Here is a 26,287-nt window from a genome sequence, read left to right as displayed (position 1 = left end):
AACTGTTTAACTGTTGGGGGTTTTTAACTAGGATACCTCACTCCTGACAGCCAACTCTGCCTCCACTGTTCTGTCTGCACCTAGAAAATTAGGATTATTTTCCTTACCCGAAGGAAAAGTTATTACTTCTTCCACAGCAGCTGCCGGCTCTGCACAGAACACGAAGTTTCTCACCCCATTTAAATGGAAACTCGCAGAGGATCCTCGCACATGAATGAAAAACGCTTAAAACCAAGCAAATCTAGGTGTTTATTCCTTTACACAGAGTGTTTTGTTGTTCCCTTTTACAACTTCTGCGAGCTGATAAGGACATATTTCCCTTTCTAACAACGACTGGAGCAGCCCGAATACGCTTCATCCGTATTTTTAACAAACGGGGCGAGACCACCGGGGCTGTGCCAGTTCCGGTGCCTCAGCAGCGGTGTGGGTGTTCAGAGCGTGCCTTCCTACACCTCATGTGGAAAATGGCACCTGAGGCCAGCAAAGCCTCAGCCGCCCGTGCCCGCGGGTGTGTGCCAGGCTGGGGCTGGGGACAGCAGTGCCAGGGACACCCCGCCGGGGCTGGGAGCCGAGGGGCAAAGCAGGGCAGGAACGGGGCTTGGGGGTTTGGGGTGCGAGGGGAGCCCCGGGCAGGTGCGGGGGCCGCTGCAGGGGACACAAACACACCCAGAGGGGATTTTGGGGCACTCTGCCAAGGCTCCGGTCCCTGCGCGGCGCGGGTGGCCGGGGGCAGCGCTCGGTGCCGCTGTCGCGCTCCCGAGCGTGGCTGGGCAGGGTCTGGCCGGGCAGGAGCGGCGGGCCGGGGCAGGGGGCCGGGGCAGGGGCTCGGCCGGAGCGGGGGAGGAGCGCGGCCCCGGCCCCGCCGCCCCGGGCCCCGCGCAGGCACCGCCCCCTTCCCCCCCGGCAGTGCCCGCGCTGCTCCGCGGCCGCTGCGCTGCTCCGGCTCGTCCCGCGCGTCCCGGCGGTCCCGGGCAGCCCGGCATGGCGGAGAGCCCGGCTCGGCCCCCGGAGCGCAGCGATGTCCCGCGGGAGGGGGCCGAGGACGAGGCGGCGGCGGCGGCTCCGCCCGGGCTGTGCCCCGAGGGGGCGGCCGAGCCCCCGGACGGGCCCGCGGAGGGGCCGCGCCTGAGCGCGGAGGCGGCGGAACCCCCCCGGGACAGCGGCTCCCTCGAGGGCGCGACGGAGAGCCCGGGGACACCGAGCGCGGAGCAGCGGGACCCCGGCGGGGACAGCCCGGGGCACGAGGGGCAGCCGGGCGGGGAGCCGGGGGCCGCGGGGGTGATGGACGGGCCCGAGGGCTCCGCGCCGGCCAGGGCAGAGCCCGAGGGAGAGGCGGTGGCACCGGCGGGGACGGAGCCTGAAGGGGCAGCCCCGGCGGCGATGGAGCCCGAGGACGCGGCTGTGAGCCCAGCGGCGATGGAGCCCGAGGACGCGGCCGCGGTCCCGACAGCGACAGAGCACGAAGAGGCAGCCCCGACAGCGACAGAGCCCGAGGACGGCGTGACCCCGGCGGGGACGGAGCCCGAGGGCGCAGTGGTTGCTCCGACGGGGACGGAGCCCGAAAAAGCAGCCCCGGCGCGGATAGAGCCCGAAGATGCGATGGTGGCCCCGGCGGGGACGGAGCCCCAGGTGAGAGAGGCGGTGAGGGAGGAAGCCCCGACGGAGAGAGAGCCCCAGGAGGCGGCGGCGACAGTCCCGGCAGAACGAGAGCCTGAGGAGGCTGCGACGACAGCCCCGGCGGGGACAGACCACGGAGAAGCAGAGGCGACTGCGCCATCCGGGACAGACACCGGAGAGAAAGAGGCGACAGCGCTGGCGGGGACAGAGCCCGGAGAAGCAGAGGCAGAAGCAGAGCCCGGAGAGGCAGAGGCGCCATCGAGGACAGAGGCCGGAGAGGCGCTAAGACAGGCGGTCCCGGAGCGAACAGAGCCCGAGGAGGCTGTCGCGACAGCCCCGCCCGGGACAGATCCCGGGGAAGCACTGAGGGAGGAAGCCCCGTCGGGGACAGTCCCTGAAGATGCAGTGCAAGAAGCAGCCCCCTCAGGGACACATCCTGAGGCTGCGGTGCAGGAAGCAGCCCCGGCGGGGACAGAGCCCGAGGAGGCTGCAGTGACAGCCCCAGTGGGGACATTCCCAGAGGATCAAGTGCGGGAGAAAGCCCCAGCGGGGACAGTCCCCGAGGAGGCTGTGCAGGAGGCACCCCCGGCCAATGTGACAGTTCTAGAGGATGAGGTGCAGGAGGCAGCCCCGGCTGGGACAGTCCCTGAAGAAGGGGCGGCCCCGGTGGGGACAGACCCCGAGGATGCGGTGCAGGAGGCAGCCCCGGCTGGTGTGACAGTCCCCGAAGAGGCGCTGGGGACAGTCCCTAAGGATGAGCTGCAGGAAGCAGTTCCGGCTGGAACAGTTCCTGAGGAGGGAGCGGCCCCGGCGGGGACAGTCCCTAAGGATGAGGTGCAGGAGGCAGCTCAGACAGGGACAATCTCTGAGGAGGTGCTGGGGACAGTCCCGGCTGTGCAGGACGCAGCCCCGGTTGCTGTGACAGTCCCCGAGGATTTGTTTGGAACAGTCCCTGAGGATGCGGTGCAGGAGACAGAGGCAGCTCCAGCAGGGACAGTGCCTGAGGATGCGGTGAAGGAGGCAGAGGCAGGATCATCAGGGACAATCCCTGAGGATGGGGTGAAGGAGACAGAGGCAGGATCAGCAGGGACAGTCCCTGAGGATGGGGTGCAGGAGACAGAGGCAGGATCAGCAGGGACAGTCCCTGAGGATGCGGTGCAGGAGACAGAGGCAGGATCAGCAGGGACAATCCCTGAGGATGCGGTGAAGGAGACAGAGGCAGGATCAGCAGGGACAGTGCCTGAGGATGCGGTGCAGGAGGCAGCTCCGGCAGGGACAGTGCCTGAGGATGGGGTGCAGGAGGCAGCTCCAGCAGGGACAGTCCCTGAGGATGCGGTGCAGGAGGCAGCTCCGGCAGGGACAGTCCCTGAGGATGGGGTGCAGGAGGCAGCTCCGGCAGGGACAGTGCCTGAGGATGGGGTGCAGGAGGCAGCTCCAGCAGGGACAGTGCCTGAGGATGGGGTGCAGGAGGCAGCTCCGGCAGGGACAGTGCCTGAGGATGCGGTGCAGGAGGCAGCTCCAGCAGGGACAGTGCCTGAGGATGGGGTGCAGGAGGCAGCCCCGGCAGGGACAGTCCCTGCGGAGGGGAGCGCGGAGGCTGCCGAGAGCCGCGGGGCAGCGGAGGTGGCTTTGCCCGCTGGCGGTCCCCGGTCCCCGGGCGGCCCCGGTGGCGAGGCCGCGGCGGAGGCGGAGCGGGGACGCGCAGCCCCGGCGGGGACCGGAGCCCCGGGGACAGCGGCCAGCGGGACCCCGGGCCCCGAGAGCGGGTGGGGCGCGGCGGATCGGAGCCTGAACGGGGAGCGGGGCCGGGCGCAGAGCGAGGAGGAGCGGACGGGCTCGCCGGCAGCCCTGGAGGAGGAGGAGGATGAGAAGCAGGAACACGACATCTCCCTCTTCGTCAAGGTAAGGGTGAGGGGCTGCCGGGGAATCTCCGTAGGGAATCTCCTCTTCCAGGAGTCCTGTGGTGAGGGGCATTTAAATGTGGCAGGGGAAGGGCCAGCCTGGCTAAGGTGATTTGGTTATTAATGTCCAGTATAAACTTGCCTCGGGCTCCTCATTCCTTCAGGAATCGCTGGCGTAAGGAGATCTCCGTGCATTTTCAGATCTCCAAAATGCAGGGAGAGGGGTTCTCATCACGGAGGCTGAGAGGGAAGAACCTGGGAAATGTCATTTCAAATGCGGTGCTGGGATTTGCTAACAGGAATTACGGGTGACGTTCAGAGAATTGCCCCAAACTTTGGCAAGGCTGAATTCAGAGTCAGTAAAGAGCATCCCTTGTAATTGTCCAGTTCGTGTTTGTTTGGGCAGGGAAGATTTGGGTTAGAGGGAAATGGGGGGAAAAAAAAATCAGAGAAAACTTAAACTAATTTCTGATATTTTACTGAGTAGAGCTTTAGACCTTTCTATCCTGTGCCTGGAATCCCACCAAAATCCCTGGGATTTGGCATGGAAACAGCAGCCATCCACGGAGTCTTTGTCAGATGGGAATTTTCTGTGTGTACAAAGCATCTGGAGGTGATTTCTTCTCTCTTCTCTGACCCCTCTGGACTAAAACGTGGAGCAGGGTGGGATAAAGATAAAGCTAAGGAAATAAAACTGGGGGAGCAGAAGGCATTTGGGACCTTCTCCTCTACAAATCATCCCATGCTGTACCTCCTGAGCTGGCTGAGGCTGCTTCTGCCAGCCAGAATTCACCTTAAAATTAAAATTCAAACTTAGTGCCAAATTAAAACTTCATGGAAGGAAAAGATGGCCAAAATTAGAGAGCAGCCTATAGAATAAGAGCATTTGTTGTGACTCCGTGGTCTCCAAATATTAGGATTAAACATGGGCTTTGAAAATATTTGTGAATTAATGAAGGCAGAAGGAGAAGGGAGGAGCATTTTTGTGATGGGCTTAATATTGGGAATTTAAGGATGCCTAGAAAATAATCCAGCTGCTTTTCCAATTAATTCTGTATTACAAAGCATAAGGATTTTACCTCACCTGGAGCTGGATTTTCGAAGCTGGGATTGGATGAGTTTTTAGTTAGAGGCTGGCACGAGTTTCTCCAGGAAAAGGGGGAAAAAAAATCCAACTGGAGAGCTCAGCATCTCCCCAGGCACCAAAATGTGCAGGGGAATGAGGAGCAGTGGAAGTGCCAGGACAGTCCCTGCTCTGCTGCTCTCACTGAATCTCCCCCTGCTCCAGGCAGCAGGAAAAGGGGGTAAAACCAGGGAGACTGGGAATTCTCTGGGACGGCTCGAAGCAAAAACAGGGAGACTGGGAATTCTCTGGGATGGCTCAAAGCAGGTTTTAAGAGCACATCCCCAGTCTGTGCTTTAATAGGTGTTCGTGTGTTTTGGTCGAAAAAGAGGGAGTGGATTCCAAGGCGGGGCAGTGTGAGCTCTGGAACTGGGGATTATTGAGTGCTTAGTGCCACATCCAGCCAGGGATTCCTTATAAATACATCATCCACCAGCTCCCTGGCCTCCTTCCAGCTCCCATTTCAAACTTTACCCTCCTGTAGCACCCCTGGGGAGTGATGGGGATGTTTGAAATCCTGGGATTGTTGCCTGTCCTGCTCCCAATTTCTGTGTTGTCCCTATTTCTGTGTGCCCCACCCCCCTGCTGGGGTTTGGGTTATTCCTGAAGGGTCAGGGTGAGGTTTGTCTGCCTGAGTGATGTCTGTGCCTCCATCACACAGCTGGGATGGGAGGGCCACGCCATGGTTTGATAGCACAGTACAAATACAGAGAAATGTAAAAATAAATCCCCGAATGGGAGAAAATGCACAAGAAAACAACACAGGAATAGTGCTGGAATAATCCTGGCAGCTCCCCTGCTCGGGAATGTTATCCTAGGCCAGGCCAACATTGGAATTCTTGGTGCTCTGTCAGTGGTAATGTTCTAAGAAGCATCACCCTGAGGAAGATGAGGAAGAACAAGACCACCTCAGAATTCCCTTGAGGCTTTCACTGGGTGCTCCCTGATTCCCAGTTGCCCATGGAACAACATCATTTATTTTCTTTAGATAACAATACCCATTATTCCAGGTGTTCCAAAGGCAAAGGTTCCCAAAGGTCATCCAGGTACCCTTTCCATTTGGGAATTCAGCTCAGTGTCCTTGGCACCTTGTGCTCTCTGGTTCTTCAAAGGCTTTTATCCCTCTCTGTAGCAAAAGCCCTTTATTGACCAAAACATTTCTGTAAATGTCAAATTTTTTTTACCACTTGAATATACTGGAACTCTCACTAAAATTCACTCCACTGATTTTAAGCAATAGAACATTTATCTAAGACTTAAGAGCTTATTTCTAAATTGGAATTGTTATCTAATTATTTATAGTTAGAAGACTCAACAGAATCACAGCTGCAGATTTCAGACTTCCACGGATTCCTGAGGATTTCTCTGTAACACAAACATTTGGCCAAACAACCCAGTTGGAACACAAGGCCTTGCTCATCTCCCAAAACATTTCTCCCCAATTTTCAGGGTTAAATGGATTTTAGTCAAAGCTGACCACAAGCACAAGGTAATAGATTTTATCCAAGGAAAAGCAGTGGGATTTTTTCAGTTTGGTGACACTCTTGGTCTCTAAATAATTTATTTCCATTCAGAGAATGATTTCATTCCCACCAGAGACCGAGGTTACTTGTTTGAAGCAGAATTTCCCTGCACCACTCCTGAGATATCCTTGAGTGACTTTGCACAGAGCTGTGCAGAGTTACAGAAAGGGCTAAAAAAGGGGAAAGGAAAAGCTTTGCTGGCAGTACAGAAATGGGAACAAGGGCACCCCTGCCTCCAGAGTCAGTGTACCCAGCTGAAATGGGAATGGGTGTTTCCTACAAAAAACAATCTTCCTTTCTTTGATGTGATGAATCTGGGCCTTAAACAGAACTTCAATTATAAAGTAGCAACTGAATTTTGAGTGCAGTGGGTGAAAAATCCATGGGCAGCAGGAGCTCAGCTCACTGGAACCCCTGGATGCCCCTTCAGTGGAGCCTGTGCTGCACCTGGTGCTTGGTGTAAACATCAGAATTGTCATCACTGAGGAGGCACTGGTGCTGAAAATCTTAATTTTCCCTTCTCAGTCAGGGTGTAAATGAGTGAGGTGAGTGTGGGTTATACAGCCAGTAACTGATGGCTGTATCCAGATCCAGCTGGGCAGCTGCTTACAGGCCTTTTGTAGTGCAGATTCACCACAGGAGCTCAGTATTTAGATGATCTCAGGAAGTGAAATTAAAGATTTCTGTGTGCAGAGTTACAGCAGCTCCACACACTGGGTTCTGCTCCTTTCTCCTCACTCCCTGTTTTTATCCTTCCTGAGCTCCATTCCATGGCCCTTCTGCAGGACCTTGTCTCAGGTGCCACATCCCTGCCACTAAAATCCTGTCGTTTTTTATAAGTTGCTTCCCTCCACCATTCTTTTGGATATTTTCATTTGCATTGTCAGTGAGACCTTTCTGCTTTTGTAACTGAGGAATTATGAAAGCTCTGGGCTGGGGACAAGGTGGGCATCGGGCACAGCTGGGCCTGGCTGGGCTGGGAGGGCTTTTCCAGCCTCAGGGATTCTGGGATTCTGTAAAAGTTACCCTACAGAAGAAGGAAAACTTAATCCCGGAGAAAGGCCCTGCCCTGGAGAAGCACAGGAGCAGCCCCGAGGCTGGACGTGCCAACACCGGGCTCCAGCCAGAGCTGCTCGGCCCTGAGCCCTGCGGGGCTGCCCAGGAAGAGCAGAACAGCCCCAGTGCTCTGCTGCTGCTCCACTGCTGGGTGATTTGGGTTCCTTGGCTGCACAAAATCCCCAGAGCAGCAGAGCTCCGTTTGTCCAAAGCTGGAAGTTGGCTCCCTTCCCGTGGGTATTTGCCCTCTCACAGATCCCTTTTTATTTTTTTTTTTTTTTTCAGCTGGAATATGGCAATTTCAGGTTCCCTAATGCAGCTTAAGAGGAACTGGCATTACAAATTCCTTTCATAACTCTCCAGGTTGTTGTGTGTGCTGGGGGCACTGGCAGCAGCTTTTCTGGGGGTTGGAATGAGATGGGCTTTAAGGTCGCTTCCAACCCAAACCATTCTGTGATTCCAAGAATGGCTGAAGGAGCCTGGGGGAGCTCAGCCTGAGAAAAGGAGGCTCAGGGGAGACCTTCTACAACTCCCTGCCAGGAGGGGCAGTGAGGTGGGGTCAAGCTCTTCTGCTGTGTCCCAAGAGGAAATGGCCTCAAATGGCACCAGGGGAGGCTCAGGTTGGAGATTGGAAACAATTTTTCCCTGCCAGAGTGGTGAGGCCTTGGGATGAGCTGCCCAGGGAGTGGTGCAGTCACTGTCTCTGGGAGTGCTCAGGAGGAGTCTGGATGTGGCCCTTGGGGACAGGCTTTGGGGTGCTGCTGCTGCTGCTGGGGTGGCACTGGGTGATCCTGGAGGGCTCTTCCAGCCCTGGTGATCCTGGGATTCTGTGATTTAGACAACTGACAGAACAAAGTCCTTTTCCAGATTGACACAAACCAACAGACAGAAATCAGTGATCAGGAATAGGAAGTTGCATTTAAGTTATTTTTGTATGATTTAGTCAGAATCACTGATTGGTTTGGGTTGGAAGTGACCCTAAAGCCCATCCCATTCCACCCCTGCCATGGGCAGGGACACCTCCCACTACCCCAGGTTGTTTGAAGCCCTCTCCAACCTGGCCTTGGACACTTCCAGGGATAAGGGAACCACAACCTCTTTGGGTAAATACTTCATGGAATCATCTTTTTCCATGCTTTGGAAGTGCTAAATCTCCACGTGCCCCCAGGGCTGTACAGGCCTAAGGCCTCTCTTCATTCCCAGGACCGATCTCTGCGGTTTGAAGGTTTGTTTTAGGCACAAAAAAAAAAAAAAAAAAAAAAATATATATATATATATATTAAAAAAAAAAAAAAGAAATAGAAACGTCTTCAAACCTTCCTGGCCCTTTTCCTGTTTTTATTTCCTCCCAGCTGACTGCTCCAGTAAAGCCCCACACCATGTGTTTTGCTTTAAGCACAAGCTTAAAGTCACGTGCTTTGTAAGCCCTTCATTAAACAGGGAACCCTTTCCTGATCCAGTCCTAGGGCACAGCTTGGTTTTTGTGCTGGCTGGAACCAGAAGAGTCTCCTGATGAGATCAGCCAGCTGCCCAAATTCCAGCCATGGGGCCTTTGCTCCTGAGTTCTGTCTTTATAAAACCGTCTCTTACCTGTGATCAGCACAGAGCAGGGCCAAGGATGGGAGTTCTCCTTGGCTGCTCTCTGCCCACAGTCCCTGGTTGTCTGAAATTAAACTTCAGTCCCTAAATCCTGCTGGGGAGCCTCAGCCTTCCTCAGGAACTTCTCTGGAAGTGTTCTGGATGTGGGACATGGCTGAGGGGTGGTGATGTTGGGACTGGATGAGCTTGAAGGGCTCATTTTGGGATGAGGTGATTATCCTGCAGCTCTGACAGGGAATTTTCATGCTGTTGCTGAATTTGAGGTTGAATTGATGTTTTCTGTGGAGGAATAACAAACCAGTCTAGAGAACTCATGGCATTCACAAATAGAAAACATTAGAGTGTGGGAAAGGGTTTTGATCAATTTGTTGGAAACTATAACTCTACAAAACTTGAATTATTAAAAAATGAGGGCAAACTTAGGAAAGGGCCTTCTTTAAATAACACTTGGTAGTGGAAGGTGTCCCTGCCCATGGCACAGGTTGGAATGAGAGGATCTTCAAGGTCCTTCCAACCCAAACCATTCTCTGATTCCATCAGTGCTATTTTTATGGAAACACCACCTGCCCATGTGAGGCCTTTCTTCCAGTCCTGTGTGGACCATGCAAACCCATATTTATGACTCTTTGCTAGTTGAAATTCCATGAACCAGAAGTCATAATGGAAGTTCTCAATATGCCCAGGATTTTTCAGGATGTTTATTCCTGGCGATGCCACTTGGAATTGTAGCTTTACAGTTTTTAACCAGAGAGAGACCCCTCCTCTTCAGATGTGGGAAAGGGAATCAGGCAGCAAAAGGAAAAATTAGAGTTTATGGAAGGGGAAGTGAAGTGTGGAGACTTCCTCCTGTGCCATCACTGAGTGTATTCCCTGTGTTTTCCCTGGAAAGGTCCTGCAGCTTCTTTTTTTTCCCCCAGGGGTTTTGGGGCACTGAACAGGGAATGGGCACGGCCCCGAGGCTGCCAGAGCTCCAGGAGCATTTGGGCAGCGCTGCCAGGGATGCCCAGGCTGGGATTGCTGGGGGGTCTGGGCAGGGCCAGGGGTGGGACTGGGTGATCCCTGTGGGTCCCTCCCAGCCCAGGATATTCCATGACTCTTTAAAAAGGAATTGCTGTCCCCCAGACTCTGCCCAAGGGAATGCCCTGTGAAGGTGACCCAAGATCTCCTTGCTGAGATGATAAAATGTCCCCCTGTGATAAGGCCCTGTGTGCTTTTCCATTTGCAATGTCTGGTTATTTCCTGATAAAAACTCAGCTCAAGTGACTCCATTCCAGTTGCTGTCAATGACATCACCTTCTCAGCACTGAAGGGTTTTAATTCCTTCCTAAAAATACTGAGTTTCTCTAAGAAAACAGCTTGGACAGCCTGGCACTGCTGTGGGAGGCAGAGGGACAAAGGTGGAATTCCCCTTTTTGTTTCATTTCTCTCCATATGCTGAAATTTGAGCACACATAAGAACATTCCAGATATTCAGAACTGGAGTTGTCAGAGAACAAAGTCAAACAGCAGGACTGGAGTAGTGAAAGTGAACCTGAGTTATTCAAATGGGGCAGTTACAAACAAGTTAAACATTGACTCTGATTTCAGAAAAATTCCCATTTGTGTCTTGGTCAATCATTGACATTTCCCTGGTGGCTGTTTTGGAAATGAATTTTAAAAGCTCTCAGAGAACAGGAGCACTTTTTAAATACAAAAAATGAAGTCTTTTCATAATGTGGCAGATGAAACTCAAAACAGGGTCCAGATATACTCTAAAGACTTCAACATTTTGGAGCCCGTGCTGCCTGTGGAAACAAAACCACCACCAACCCCTCAGCAAAACCATCAGGTTCCTCTGTCAGAAGCTCCAAGGGGATTCCCCAGGATCTGGGCTCACAGGGACAGTCCTGGTGTTGAATACCAGCCTTAGATCCCATGGGTTTTCAATGCTTCCTGCAGTGTATCATTAATTAAAACCCCTATTTTAATTAGCAGTGCTGTGTTTCTCCTCATTTCCCAAGGAAGTGAGGTGCTGGGGAGAGCAGGATGGAGAATAGCCCGGAATTGGAATTTACACTGGGAAGGGAAGGAAGGTCCTTCTATTCAAGTTTTAACTGTTCTGTGAGGGCCTCTCTCCACTGCAGCTGACAGAGTTTATTTTGTTCTTTCCATGTGGACCAAAAGATGACAAATTATTGGAGGTGAAAAAATCCCCCCCACACTCTTTTAATCTTTCACTTTTACCTCTTGATTTGAATTGGGATTTTGGCACAGTATTTTCTACCTGAAGCTGCATAAAAAAGCTTCTTTATTCGAGTATTTCTTATTGATTTACTTCTTTGTACTTTGTTTACAGCACAAATCACAGGTATTTCATACATATAATTTATATATATAGAACTATATAGATAGTTTTTATCCATATAGAAGTACATAGATAGTTTTTATATATAGTTTTTATACAGTTTTGTATTTAGCTTGAAGCAGCCCAGCTGTGTTGCAGGGTCAGTACAAATGCAGTGTAAAACAGGATGTATCACAGAAATATCAGTTAATCCATTTTTCCCAGCCCTGTAACGTGTTCAGGAATATAAAACCCTTTTGTTGAAGTAATTCCCTGTAAGAATTTCCGAAGGATGTGAGGTTTTTTTGTCTCCAGGGTGAGCTGGCACCTTGCCACGTTATTAAACAGGGATTAGGAATAGCAGGGAGGGATTTAACCATAATTCCTGTAACAGGATAAATGGTTAATAGCATTTGGGCTGCTGCTTGTGACCTGAGACTGTTCCCTGGAACACAAGCGGGCCCTGCAGAATTCCCAGCACAGAGAAGTTTGGGAATAGCTGGTGTGAGATCCAAACCACTGACCTGGAACTGGGCGGTGTCTCCTGGCTCCGATTTCACCTGGGTTTGGTTAAAGGGCTCTGGGTTTTCTTCCACTCCTGGCAAGGTTTTGAAAATAATCTTGAAAATTAAAATTAAAGACTGGGTAGGGATTAAGAGGAGTGATCAGAGCAGGTCCAAGCTGGCCTTGGGCACTTCCAGGGATCCAGGGGCAGCCACAGGGCCTCCCCAACCTCACAGGCGGGAATTTCTTCCTAAAAGAAGGTGGTAATTCATTATCATCATCGACTGAAAAAGTAAACAAACAGTGATGGCTCCAGTCACTGATGTTCTGAGTGAGACACAAACCAAGGATAACTCATGCAAAATGGCAATCACTTGTGTAGGAGAAAGATACTCCTAAAGTGGGCAAGATTAATGTAAACTCTGCTGAAGCGCAGCTGAAGATTTCACTCTCTCAGTCCACAATTTAATTTCCCTATTTCTTTTTCTGTTTAATTTTCCCTGCACTGCCCCGTGCTCTGCTTAGTCCTGTAGCTACTGCTGTGGCTTTATTTGCAGGTCTGGTGTAGGGAGATATATTTGAGGAAATAAACCTGAAATTTGCATTTTTCCTTTGTAATTTCATCGTATTTTACGGATTTTCTTTTTAAGCACCTGTAGAGAGCCACAGGTGTGCCTGGAAATTCCTGTAACACCATGAGGGGCCTGGCCCAAGGCAACAGCAGAGTTGTAAAATCACAGTATTTGTTTATTCTCCTCTTTTGTAAAAGGCTTTCACACATAAATTTATCTTTAATGTAAATAAGGTGAATATGAGCACAGCCTCTAGAAATGCAATACAAGACATCTCACCTTTTAATTTCCACCTGCACTCTCTTGGTTTCTGTTCCCTTTACAGAATTATCATTGAATAGTTCATTTATTTATAACCTTTATCAGATCTGGCAGGGTGTAGAAATGCTGGGCAGGTTTTAATATCAAAATCAAATTTAAATGGGTATTTCATCTAAGTAGCAGGACTGAGTTTTGCCCTTTTGTTTCTCATTATTTATAAAGCAACTGGACAAAAGTAAAAAGGTTAGTGCCTCAAAGTTGCTTCTTAATGAAGGAGAATTCCTCCCTCTGCATCAAAAGCATTTAATGACTTACAGAGTGATTAAGTTAATTTCTGCTGTAATTCCTCACCCCGCAGCCCATGGGCAGTAAATGAAGCAGCGAGAGAAGAAAAGAGGCTTTCTCTGCTCTGAGAGTGGCTCTTGGCACACAGGGGAGAGAGACCTGGATCCAGAGGGAAAATCCTTCCCCATGAGGGTGGGGAGGGGCTGGGATGGAATTCCCAGAGCAGCTGGGGCTGCCCCTGGATCCCTGGCAGTGCCCAAGGCCAGGCTGGACATTGGGGCTTGGAGCAGCCTGGCACAGTGGGAGGTGTCCCTGCCCATGGCAGGGGTGGCACTGGATGGGCTTTAAGGTGCCTCCAACCCAAATCATTCCATGATCCCATAATTCTATGAAATTACAACTTCAGCCTCGTTTTCCTCTCTGTTGTCTATAGAGAATTAGAATTTTCAGATGGGTGTCACCCCTTCGAGCTGTGAGCACTGCTCAGTGCATAAAAACAAGGCTGAGGGAGAAATGCCATAAATATCCAACACATTTTTAATCCTGAACATGGCCTGAGGACCAGCAGCATTCAAAGAACAATTTCTAGTGGAGAGTTTTATTAAAGATATGAGTCATGAAACCTAAAATAAGATACCGGCAGTAAATTGATTCCAACACTGCATGAAAGCAAAATTACCCAAATTCCAGAAAGCAAACAGAATGGGAAAAGCCTTCATAATGGAATTGGTGGCTGTGAGGAGATACTCAGTGGCCAGGCTGGGAGGATAAACCTGCACAAGACTTACAATAGGAGGGAGTAAGAGTTTCCTCATTCCTGCAGGTGGGAGCTCAGGCCAAGCCCAGGGTCAGGGCAGCCTTGCACTGGCTCAGCTGATGCCCTGCTCGAGGGAAACTCAGCCTTGAGCCAATATTCCTAATCCTTGATCACCAACACCAGCTCAGAGGTGTCCTGTGCTCACTAAAGCTGTGCAGGTGTAAAGTTAATTCCTTTTATCACCTTCACCTGCTCTCATTTCCTTTCATTCCCTCCCCCTTGGCATCTCCTTTAGGCCCAGCTTTGGCCAAAAGCCTTAAATCTACACAGGGTTTTATAAAAACCCTTCCAAAAATCCCCTGGCATTCCCACATCCCTGCTAATGGTTTGCATAAATATTTTCAGTTGGCTTTTTAAGTGGGGAGCAGACTTTTTATTCTGTATTTGTTCAGTACTGAATTCGTAGTGCCTGGGTGCTGCTCTGAAGGTTTGTTTCCCTGTGTCCATGAGGAGAAAGGAAAACTTGGCCAGAGGGCAGGGATGGATGGGATATTGGGAAGGAATTGTGCCCTGGGAGGGTGGGCAGGCCCTGGAATGAAATTCCCACAGCAGCTGTGACTGCCCCTGGATCCTTGGAAGTGCCCAAGGCCAGCTTAGATGGGGCTTGGAGCAGCCTGGGACAGTGGAAGGTGCTTATTTTTCTCATAGGAGAAAAAAATGAAGGGAAAATCCTTTTATTATTTATTTTTTTTCCCCCTGAAGGAGTGTCCAGCTGCTGTTTTCACACCTCTCTTGTTGAACTTCACTTTGGGGATGTCACACACAGCAAGAGTCAACCCCAGAAGTACCAAAATACAATTTATCTGCAGAAATCACATTTTAAAGAGGATTTTTCTTTTTCTTCTATTTGGCTGAAAAAAATAAACAGCAGCTGAAACATCTGTTTTTAGTGTTGGATGTTGGTGGGTAGGCAGAGTTCTGGGGCTGTTTAAAAGCAGTGGAATACTAAGTGGCAAAATTGGTACTTTCCCCGTGAAAACGTATTTTTAATTGCAGCTGCTGTAGCTTCAAATTTAGCCTGGAATTACAATTTCAGCATCTCCAATGCTCTCAAGAGCAACATTTCAAGGCCAGTAGGTGGCATCAAAAGGATTCTGTAAAATTCAGTGTTTGGGTGTTCCAGCCTGAGGCCACGGAATGACAGCAGAGAGAGAATTCCAGGTGATCCCTTCCTGACAAAAAAGCTTTGGATTGGATGTGATCTGAGCCTGTGCTGCGTCTGAGCATCACATAAAATGCTAATACGTGCATTAGAGTTGCATCGAGTGAACCAAAATTAATTGTAATTTTAATTTTTATGGCGTTTTTTAACAGCAGTAATATTGCCCGACAGAAGTAATTTTGGACTTTTAAAAGGTTTTATATAGCCACGATATAATTTTAATATATTTACTATATTATTTATTATTATATTATTATATTTACTATATTTAATATTGCTGAAACAGAAGTAAATTTGATGGGGTTTTCAGTGTTTGAGTTGTGTAGAACTCTGCAGAAACACTGGACAGTCATCAAGGGTGTAAAAACCACTGTGTCCTTCAGGAGCAGATGGGGTATTTTGTTCATGGAATCACAGAGTGGTTTGGGTCGGAAGGGACCTTAAGGATCACCCCGTTCCACCCCCTGCCATGGCCAGGGACACCTTCCACTACCCAGGGTGCTCCAACCTGGCCTTGGACACTTCCAGGGATGGAGGGGGGGCATTGAACAACCTTTAAAATTGAAGAAAAATTATAATTAAACCTTAAATTTAATATTTTTTTAGTTAAAAGAGGGTATCTGTTACAGCACACTGCCAGAACACAGTTTCATCTAGAAAATAGACGTTTAGGGTCTAGAAAACACCGGGAGCGGCTGAGGGAGCTGGGAAAGGGGCTCAGCCTGGAGCAGAGGAGGCTCCGGGGGGACCTCAGTGCTCCCCACAAGTCCCTGCCAGGAGGGGCAGTGAGGGGGGGTCGGGCTCTGCTGCCGTGTCCCAAGGGAAAGGAGGAGAGGAAATGGCCTCAAATGGCACCAGGGGAGGCTCAGGGTGGAGATTGGAAACAATTTTTCCCTGCCAGAGTGGTGAGGCCTTGGGATGAGCTGCCCAGGGAGTGGTGCAGTCACTGTCTCTGGGAGTGCTCAGGAGGAGTCTGGATGTGGCCCTTGGGGACAGGCTTTGGGGTGCTGCTGGTGCTGCTGGGGTGGCACTGGGTGATCCTGGAGGGCTCTTCCCACCTCAGTAACTCTGGGATTCTGGGATCAGTCTGATCCCCTGTGCTGTATCAGCAAAATCCCCTCAGGTTCTCCCCAGCAGAGCTCACATCCCCATGGGTGCTCAGTCAAAGGTCTCTCCCTATCCCCACCCTCTGTCTCTGAGCTCGTCCTGGGTAGAGCTGGTGCCTTGGGAAATGTGGTGTCGAAGGCACTCCCAGGTCACCACAACAGGGATCCTGCTGATCCACAGCTGCTCCAGAGGGGACAAACATCTCCCTGCATCCTCAGGAAGACACTTGGTCACCTCAGCTCTGCCATGGCTGGGTCAGCTGCCCAAAGTGCCTCAGTTCCCCTGATTTTCTTTACTCTCCAGTTCAGAGGACCCACAGTGTACCCAGCACAGCCTGTGAGGCCCTGGCACAGGTTGCTCAGAGAGGTTGTGGATTCCCCATTCCTGGAAGTGTCCCAGGCCAGTTTGGATGGAGTTTGGAGCACCCTGGGATAGTGGAAGGTATCCCTGCTATGGTAGGGGTGGGACTGGGTGATCTTTAAGGCCCCTCCCCATCCAAACCAGTCTGGGATCGTGTTGGGTGCACAGCTGGCAGCACAGCTGGGCAAGGGCAGTGGGTTTGTGGCAACACCTGCACTTCAGAGAGCCAGCTGGGAAGGAGCTGGTGCGATCCAGCTCATCTCCAGACACCCCTGCCTGCTCCTCCAGACAGGGCCCATCCCAAACAGTGTCCCCGGGCTGCTGCTTCTCCCCTGGGTGCAGCCTGGCAGAGGGTGGGGGTGCCCATTCCCAGCACCGAGGAGTCACCATGAGACTCTTCACCTCCTTTTTCCTTTGGGGTGGGTAACACCTGACGTCAGAGGCAGGATGAGACCAAATGGTGCTGTTGTGCATTTAGCTCCGTTCTGAGCCATGCTGGCAGCGTTTCAGGCTCATTGTTTACAGGATCCACAGAAGTTTTGTGTCTCCTGGCTGCTGGAAGCTGCTCAGCACTGCAGAGCAGTGCTCTGAGTAGGAGGAAAACCACAATGGCAGCTTTTGAGCAGCTCTCAGCTTTGCCACCTACGAAACAAGGCTTTCCTGACGGAAACAAGACTTCTCTAACCCAGCAGTCCAGCTGTTGTAGCATTTCTGAGAGTTCTCATCCCCCAGCACTGCTGGAGGCACTCCTGGTTTTCCCAGTGGTTGCTGCAGTACCAGGGGCAGAGACCACAGGGATTTGTCCCGGGAGATTCTTCGGGTTCACAGGGAGAACCAGACAATTTATCCAGTCCTTGCCATGCATCCCTTGAGCTCCTGCCTGCTCCAGGCCAGGCCCTCGTTTCCAGCCATCGAGCTCTTTGTGAAGGTGAGCACTGTGCAGTGTGTGTTCATGGAGGAGTTTTTGGCTGTATCTGAGATTTGTTTGGTAGCACTGAGCAAGGCAAAAAGGACAGACAGAACTGGTCTAATTCATGTGTCTTGTTGGGTTATGAGGGCTGCAAACCTTAATGAATTAACTTAATAAATGGGACACTTGGGTTTTTATATGTCTACCCCTGACATTTAGCCTAACTTTTAAAGCTGTGCTTTAGGAGAATCATGCGAAGGGCTTAAAAATGAGACCCCTGATCTCTTGCAGTGTCACATGAAGTCTCACTCAGTAGCAGCTCTGCAAGGCTTTGCCTCATTTTAACAAAGCCTCTTAACAAATTGCAATATAAATTACATGAGAGCAACACTTCTGTGCCCACTGTCTCACCACTCCTACAGCCCTTCAGTTTGATATTCTTAATTAATTGATTGATTCTGCTTGTTCTCTTCAGTGCTTTAGACATCACATCTCTCTTTAGGCTGGTAAATATTTCTCTGTTCCCTTCCTGTGCTCGTAAGCTGATTTAACTCGTTTTAATCTTGTAGTGACTTGTGCAGATTTATGTTCATGCAGACAAATGAGCTGGAGGCTGTTTCCTTTGGAGGGACTGCTGTGATTTATACACAGATGTATTTATAATTTGGAATTTTTCCAATTGTAGGCTGGCAGTGATGGGGAAAGTATTGGAAACTGCCCGTTCTCTCAGCGCCTCTTTATGATCCTGTGGCTCAAAGGTGTCATATTTAATGTCACAACCGTGGATTTGAAAAGGTGAGATTGTGACTTTTAATTCTGAGATCTTAACTTTTTAGCACAACTTTACCAAAACAGGCATTTTAAAGGGTGACTCTTCTCTGCCAGGCTGGGAGAGCTGGGTGTGTCCATCCTGGAGAAGAAACAGTTCCGAGGAGACCTTAGAGCCCCTTCCAGTACCTAAAGGGGCTCATAAAAAAGAAGGAGAGGGACTTTCTATGACTTTTTCTTTCCCAGAAAACCTGCAGACCTGCAGAACCTGGCCCCAGGCACCAACCCCCCGTTCATGACTTTTGACGGGGAAGTGAAAACCGACGTCAACAAGATCGAGGAGTTCTTGGAGGAGAAGCTGGCGCCGCCCCGGTACCGCATTCCCGCTCCCCTCGGGGAGCTGCACATGTCGGGGGGTCCCCAGGGGGCTGCTCCAGCTCAGGGGGCTGCTCCAGCTCAGGGGTGACTTTGGCTGCTGTGAGACAGAGCTGGAGCTGGGGCTGTCACTGGGGTGTCCCCGGGGTGTCCCCAAGTCACAGCTGTGCTGCTCCCACTGCCGTCCTTCACCCCGAGCTCACTGCTGAGTCATTCCCAGGGCATGGAATCCATCACGTGGAAAGCTGGGGGCTGCTGCAGAAGCCTGACCTTGTTCCTCTGCTTGGGATCGTTTGAGGTTTCCCTCTTCAAATAATTGTGCTTCCTGGGTGCAGGGGGTTGGAGGCTCAAGGGGACCTCACTGCTCTCTAAAACCACCTGAAGGATGCTGCAGTGAGGTGGGGTTGGGCTCTTCTGCTGTGTCCCAAGTGAAGGGATGAGAGGAAATGGCCTCAAGTTGTGCCAAAGGAGGTTCAGATTGGAGACTGGAAAAATGTTTGGCCTTTGTGAGTGGTCAGGCATTGGAATGAGCTGCCCAGGGTGGATCACCATCTCTGGAAGTGTTCCAGTCATCTGGATGTGGGCCTTGGGGACATGGTTTGGGGTGATGCTGGTGGTGCTGGGGGATGGTGGGACTGGATGATGCTGAAGGTGTTTTCCAGCCCTGATGATTCTGGGATTCTGTGGAGCCGAGGGCAGTGAGCGCTTCGTGCACAATGGATGTGCTGGGGCTCTTTCAGAGTGTCCACGTGGGTCCATCAGGCTGCACGTGAGGGTCCCAGTTTTGGATTTGTCCTCCCCCAAACCATGCTGTCCCTCCACTGTCCCAGCATTGTGTCCCCTACCCCACAGATATTTTCTCCCCTGGGATATCCATCTCTCCCTGCGCTCCCTTCTCAATCAGCCGAACCTGACTTAAACCAGGGAAGCAGCTGCTTCCCTCCACTTTTTTCCACCCTTATCCATCCCTGGCAGCTACAGCTCCTGGAATGGCTGCTGTCACCTTGCTGATGCCCGAGTGGGCTGGGCCAGGAGCCTGAGAGGAGCAGCAGCTCCTGCGAGTGGGGATTTTCCCTCCACTCCTCCTCATGGCAGGAGCCACGTTCCAGGCAGCCTCACCTCTGGAGGTAAACCTGGGATGTTTGGGCAGTGCTTGCAGCAATAACAGCCATTTCCCATTGCCCTCAGGAAAAGATGATTTAGGTAGGGTTTAAAGTAGGTGACTTTGAGTTTAGGATGGCTCCCTTTGAGTCCTGTGTGGCTGTATGTGGTCACCCTACAAATACATGTGTATTAATTAATGGAGACAAAAATAAAGGCTAATTGGATAGCTTCTTTTTGTTTCTTTGAACTTCTTAGGTATCCCAAACTTGCACCGAAGCACCCCGAGTCGAACTCTGCAGGAAATGATGTCTTTGCAAAATTCTCTGCATTTATAAAGAACCCGAGAAAAGATGCAAATGAAAGTAGGTGCTGCAGTCCTGTCATCAGCCCTGGGAGGGAGAAACCAGGCCTGTGCAGCTGTAGGACACTGCTGGAGATGTCCCATTTCCAGCTCAGGGATTTTCCAGAGCATGGAGGCTGTGGAAATCGGTGCCTGTTCCCTCCTTTAGTCGAGGATTCCCAGAATCAGTGAAAGCAGATACTGCTGTCACCATGGGAGCACCAATTCCAGCCTCTCCTCATTCCTTCAGCTCTGGGGTCTGTGAGGCTGCACCTTCCCCACAGCTTTGCCAAAAGCACGGCCCTTTAGAAGTGAGAGATTCCATATGTCCATAAATATTGAGGACTCCAGCCCCTTGGCACATCCCTAAAGCAGGACCCTCATGACCACCATGGACTGGCCCTAGGCTGGAGGAGGGCAGGGTTAGATTAAATATTAGGGAGAAATCCTTTCCTGTGAGGGTGGTGAGGCCCTGGCACAGGTTGGTTGTGGTCTCCCATCCCTGGAAGTGTCCAAGGCCAGGTTGGACAGGGCTTGGGGCACCCTGGGATAGAACAGAATGCATAGAATATTCTTGGTTGGAGGGGACCCACAAGGATCATCAAGTCCAACTCTTAAGTGACAGTGGAAGGTGTCCCTGCCCATGGCAGGGGGTGGCACTGGATGAGCTTTGAGGTCCCTTCCAACTCAAACCATTCCAGGATTCTGTCTCTGTCCTTCAGCTCCCAGGCCTATTCCCTGGGCTGGCTTTGTACAGCCCAAAGTGGCATCCCAGGGACTTGCTGTTGTCACTCCAGCTGTGCTGCCCTGCCTGTGGGCAAGCACTGGCCCCGTGGCCCCCCAGGCAGGAGTCAGTGTGAAGGCAGAGCCAGGCCACGGTTCCAAAGCCCGCCCCACAGAGGGTTTGAGGAGCCATTCCTGGTAACACAGCCCCAGGGTGGTTTTTCCCAGAGCTCCCTTTAGCTCCTTAGAGCCCTTATCCCAGCATTAAGGTTTAAGCCTAGGATGAAGGAGTTGCAGGAGTTGGCACAGCCAGATGTCTGGGTTGCTGCCAGGAGACAGGATGCAGGAGCTGCTTGGTGCCACAGGGCCCTTGGTACAGGCTTGAACGGTCTTTTTATTCTCTTAACCCAGATTTGGAAAAATCTTTGCTTAAAGCCCTGAAGAAGCTGGACAACTATTTAAATAGCCCCTTGCCTGATGAAATCGATGCTTACAGCACGGAGGAGATCACCGTTTCCAGCCGGAAATTCCTGGACGGAGATGAGCTCACTTTAGCGGATTGCAACCTCCTACCAAAGCTCCACATAATCAAGGTTTGCCTTTGCTTTTTTAGCCTCCTGGAGGGAAGCACAGCAGCTTAAATCCTTTTCTAGAAGGCAGAGGGATCCTTTCTCTATCCTGAGGCCACACCCATGGACACTGAGGCCATTTCCTTTCAGCACAGCCGGGCAGATCCTCCCTTGGATGGTTGTAGGTGTGGAGGAGCTGTTTCGTGTCTGTGCTGTGGCTGCAGCGGCTGAGCTGCTCACAGCCACGGGGATGAAATGAGCGCTGGATTCAGGGCTGCAGAGAAGTGCTCTCATCTGCATGTCACCTGCAAAGTGCACATGACCACAGCCAAGGAAGGTTACCTTGTATTGTCCACCCCAATTTCTGTCTCTCCCATGTTTAATCTCCAATGCTGGCTTTGCTGAGCATCCCCACTGGTACCAGTCAGGGTGACAGGGTGGCCTCCACCCGCTGCCTCCCAGGTAAGGCTCCACACCTCCTCTTGCAGGGCTGTGGAGCATCCCCACACACCTGAACAGCTTCAGTGACCTGGGACTGGTGTTGTCATAGCCCAGGAGGCTGGAGAGGGATTTTTCATAAGGGCATGGAGTGACAGGACGAGGGGGAATGGCCTTGAACTGAAGGAGAGAAGGGTTAAATAGGAGATTGGGAAGAAATTCCTCCCTGTTAGGGTGGGCAGGCCCTGGCACAGGGTGCCCAGAGCAGCTGGGGCTGCCCCTGGATCCCTGGCAGTGCCCAAGGCGAGGCTGGACATTGGGGCTTGGAGCAGCCTGGCACAGTGGGAGGTGTCCCTGCCATGGCAGGGGTGGAATAAGATGATCTTTAAGGCCCCTTCTGACCCAAACCATTCTGTGATTCTACTCTGCAAGGCTCTGGAAGAGAAATGACCACACTGGAATGTCATTGGTTTTCAAACAGACAAACAAGGTCACTTCAGGAAGTTTCCTGTTAGACTCCTGCTTTGTCAGAGGAAGAGTCACTTTCTGACACCTCCACAAGTGAAAACTTTGCCCAGACTTCTCCTGGTTGATCCCATTGCAGAGAGCAGCCAGGGATGAGCCTTTTCCCATGCTCAGGCACGGCAAACCCTGGGAGGCAGCCAGGGCCAGCATGGGGAGAATCCCCTCGGGTCAGGTGAATGTCTGGAGAAGGACAGAGGAGGAATGTCACACTGTCACATCACTCTTGCTGCCTGCAGGCAGGGATTAGGGATCAGCCAAGATCTGTTTTCCCTGATCACTTGAAATTAAGGATTTAAATACAAAATACAGATTTTTCCTGTTTCTGTGAAAGTTTCCAAGTATGGGCCAATTTATTCCTATAGGATTATTCTGTTAATTTGGGTTTAAGTTTGCTGGTTTAACCTGTGTCTCTTCCACTATGTTCTACTGATCCATGTAGCTTTGCATATCTTTAGCTAGATATAGATATACACACACTGAACAAATCTTTTACAGTGAGTTCAGCAGCTTTCTTCATCCCATATCTTCTTCTTATGTCTTTCCCTCTTCTTCCCTTTTGTCGCCAACACCACCAGACTCACATACTGGAAATGAAAAATGGGCATAAAGAGTAGGCTTGGGATGTTTGGGGTTTTTGCAGATTATATGTGTAATGATATTTTTCTTTTTTTTCTTTTTTCTTTCAATGAAAGGTTGTTGCAAAAAAATACCGAAATTTTCATTTTCCACCTGAAATGACAGGGATTTCGAGATACTTGAAAAATGCATACGCAAGAGATGAATTTACAAACACGTGCCCTGCTGACCAGGAGATTGAATATGCATATTTGGATGTGGCAAAGAGAATGAAGTAACCAGAAGATGCCTCTGTTCATTGCTTCTGTGATGGGCAACAGCCAAGCTGGAAAAGCAAAAACCAGCAGAGATTCTGCAGTGTGATTTTAAGTTCTGCTATTGGCCAATCCTTTTATAATGATTGTATTGCATTATTTACTCCTTCTTAAATGATGTGTGTGTGTGTTTGTGTGTCTTGCGCACTGGAATGTCGGTTGTCCATTCCAAGGAAAAGGCATCCATCAATAGTAAAGATTTGTAGGATTTAGGGAAGCAATATAAGTCACACACTTAGAGCAATACCACAGACTAAAGCACTGAATTTTGAGAAGAAAAAGCCCTGTTTGAACACCTCAAACCTGTCATTAGTGCTGCCTCTGGTCTCTGTTTCACATTTGTTACCCAACTTCACCTTTGATTGCATGGTTTCTCTTTGCTTCACTGCTCTGACCCAGAAGCCCCTGATTGAGCCAGGGGGAGCCCAACCTGCAGGTGGGATCACATCTGACATTCCCCAAACCTCTCCTCTGGGCTGGAACCCTGCAGGGCAGCTCCACCAAGAACAATTCCTCTTCCCATTGCAGGAGTCTCCTTTGTTGAGGGAGAGAAAGAGAGAATTCCTGCCTTCCCCTCTCAGGGCTGGATAAGTCCTCGACCTTCCCTCCTGGTGCTCCCAGAGAGAGAGAGACACTGGCATTGGGTATTGGGCAAGGAAAGAGGGAGACACTTGATTGTCGCTGTACACAGAAAAAATGAGTGAACATCCAGTCCTAAATACTCATGTGGGATTTCTTTGTCATCCTTCAGGGATCCTTATTTGGTTTTGGAAAGCAAAGAGGAGCAGGAGAGGGCCTAAGAAAGGAGCAATCCTTGTGTATCCTCTGACAGGAGGGGGCAGCCGGGGGGTTCGGGCTCTGCTGCCAGGGAACAGGGACAGGAGGAGAGGGAACGGCCTCAGGCTGGGCCAGGGGAGGCTCAGGGTGGACAGCAGCAGGAATTTCCCCATGGAAAGGGAGGTCAGGCCTTGGCAGGGGCTGCCCAGGGAGGTTTGGAGTGCCCATCCCTGGAGGTGTCCCAGGAAGGGCTGGAGGTGGCACTCAGTGCTCTGGGCTGGGGACAAGGTGGGCATCGGGCACAGCTGGGCCTGGCTGGGCTGGGAGGGATTTTCCAGCCTCAGGGGTTCTGGGATTCTGTAAAAGTTACCCTACAGAAGAAGGAAAACTTAATCCCGGAGAAAGGCCCTGCCCTGGAGAAGCACAGGAGCAGCCCCGAGGCTGGACGTGCCAACACCGGGCTCCAGCCAGAGCTGCTCGGCCCTGAGCCCTGCGGGGCTGCCCAGGAAGAGCAGAACAGCCCCAGTGCTCTGCTGCTGCTCCATTGCTGGGTGTGCGGTGATTTGGGGTCTTTGGCTGCACAGCCCTGTCCAGCTGCTCCCACAGGGATGTGTCAGGAACAACCCAGAGCTGCTGCTGCCTCAGCTGGGGCTGCACCGGGGGAACCCCTCCCGCCTGGCACAAGGCTGCTCAGGGCAGGCAGGACTGGTGAGGAACACACCCAGCCTGGCTCCAGGGACTGAACTCTGAGGGGTTTTTCGGAAGGAATTCTTCCCTCTGAGGGGGGAGAGGCCCTGGCACAGGGTGCCCACAGCAGCTGGGGCTGCCCCTGGATCCCTGGAAGTGTCCCAGGCCAGCTTGGACATTGGGGCTTGGAGCCACCTGGGACAGTGGGAGGTGTCCCTGCCCACGTGTCACAAGCCGATGAGGGACAGATGCCTCTGCCCCACTTAAGGGCAAATGAGACCAGAGGACGGCAACACTGGGATCTTACTCAACCACACAGACTTGATTTCTCAAGAAGCGGCAGGGAGGGAGGGAGGGAGAAAGAAAGAGCAAACACCTGTCAGAGAGGGGGAGACACAGAGCCGGAGATAATCAGCTGGAACTACATGAGCTTCGAGGCCCCTGCCAACGCCACCCGTTCTGTGGCTGGAGAAGTCGGACGGGCTCCAGAAGTGACCCCACAGCTGCTTTCTGCTGAGCGGCTGCTGCTCACAGGGGCCTCACTGGGACTGAGTTTGAAAATACATCAGTTCCTCTGAGAGACAAGAAATGAAATCTGTAGACTCTTTTCTTATGTCTTACAAATTTTATTAGCAAATACACAAATTCTTCCATAATGTGAACAGTGTTCTATCTTTCTTTGGTTATTTCCTGGGAAATTATAATCTATTTTATTACAATATATTGTATATTCACATTTTTATATCATAGACTGTAATATAAAGATTCAATAAAAACTAATTATTTGCTGATTTTACTTATTCATTAGATTTGTCTTCATTTCTCTATCCTTAAAGTATTCTTCATATTCCCCTTATTCTTACTACTCTTCTTCTTCTTTACTTCTTCTATGTAGATATAAATTCAAATTCTTATTCCTCTTCTTCTTCTATGTATTTTTAAATTCTTATTCTTATTACAATTCTTCTTCATAGTTTTAAAGTATTCTTCTTCCTGTTCTTGTTCTTCATCTTCTTCGTCCTCGTCGTTCCTGTTGCTGTTTGTGACCCAGCTCCCAGTGGTGCCGGCAGCCCCGGGTGTGCCGCAGCCCCGCAGGGAGGGAGGCTCTGGGAGCGATCCCTGCTGCGGGTGCCCTGTCTGTGCTACTCCTGCGGCTGTGGCACCGGGCAGGGACACGGGCACAGCCCCCGCAGCGCCCGCCTGAAGCGGGAGGGACGTTTCCTGGGGGCAGCCGGCTGCCCGCGCAGGGCCTGGGCTCCCAGCGGGGCGGGCGAGGGGCTGGGGGAGCTGTGCGGGGCAGGCACCGGCCCTTGGCTGCACGGCTCCAGTGCCGGGCACTCAGCCGAGGCCTCACAGGTGGCGAGCACTGGGATCCCCTCTCTGGAGGAAGTGCTCTGTCCTGTGAGTGACTCCAGCTCATCCAGGAACTGCCAGTATTTCATTTCCTCCTCCGAGTCCTCCATCCTCTCCTGCACTGCCAGCACTGACCCTGCTGCTGTCCCCTCCTGCTGCTCCCTGAGGGCCTGGGCTCCCAGCGGGGCGGGCGAGGGGCTGGGGGAGCTGTGCGGGGCAGGCACCGGGCTCTCTTCCCCTTGGCCTGTACCTGTTGCTTCTACAGCCATCCATTGCTGCAGGGCATACTCTTCCTCCCGCTGCTGCCTCAGCTCCAGCATCTCCAGCAGCGCCTGGCTCAGCATCTCCCCGGTGATGTTCTGCTCCTGGTACACTGAAGCCTGGCTGCTGGCCGGGGTGGTGAAGGGGACGCTGGCTGCGCTCTGGGGCTCCTCCTCCTCCTCTGCAGCTCCGGCCGGGGCAGCAGCTGCCGGCTCGGCCTCCGTGGCACTGCCCGGGGCAGGAGAGGCGCTGGGCAGGGCAGGCGCTGCCTCTGCCGCCACCGCTGTGCCCACGGGGCTGGGAGAGCCGGGCCCCTCGGGGGGACAAGGCTGGGGCTCCTCCTCACTCACAGGGCTC

At 51.7% G+C, this 26,287-nt stretch overlaps 1 protein-coding gene across 2 annotated transcripts; it reads left to right on the top strand.

The window, feature by feature from the left end:
- The first annotated feature begins 897 nt into the window (after positions 1-897).
- On the top strand, positions 898-22,967 carry CLIC6 (chloride intracellular channel 6). Of its 2 annotated transcripts, XM_069006832.1 has the most exons (6): positions 911-3,519; positions 17,806-17,915; positions 18,135-18,260; positions 19,623-19,729; positions 20,842-21,023; positions 22,655-22,967. In XM_069006832.1, exons 1-6 carry the CDS (start codon positions 982-984, stop codon positions 22,814-22,816), a joined length of 3,225 nt encoding a protein of 1,074 aa, XP_068862933.1. In that variant the 5' UTR covers positions 911-981; the 3' UTR covers positions 22,817-22,967. The 2 variants fall into 2 exon arrangements, with proteins under 2 accessions (XP_068863024.1, XP_068862933.1); XM_069006923.1 differs by lacking the exons at positions 18,135-18,260; positions 19,623-19,729; positions 20,842-21,023; positions 22,655-22,967 and adding an exon at positions 18,006-18,128 and having other exon boundaries at positions 898-3,519.
- The last annotated feature ends 3,320 nt before the right edge of the window (positions 22,968-26,287 follow it).

The sequence above is a fragment of the Aphelocoma coerulescens genome, chromosome 1, assembly GCF_041296385.1.
Source record: "Aphelocoma coerulescens isolate FSJ_1873_10779 chromosome 1, UR_Acoe_1.0, whole genome shotgun sequence".
NCBI lineage: Eukaryota > Metazoa > Chordata > Aves > Passeriformes > Corvidae > Aphelocoma > Aphelocoma coerulescens.
Note: the sequence above shows the minus strand (reverse complement) of the source record. Positions and strands in the feature narration are given on the sequence as shown.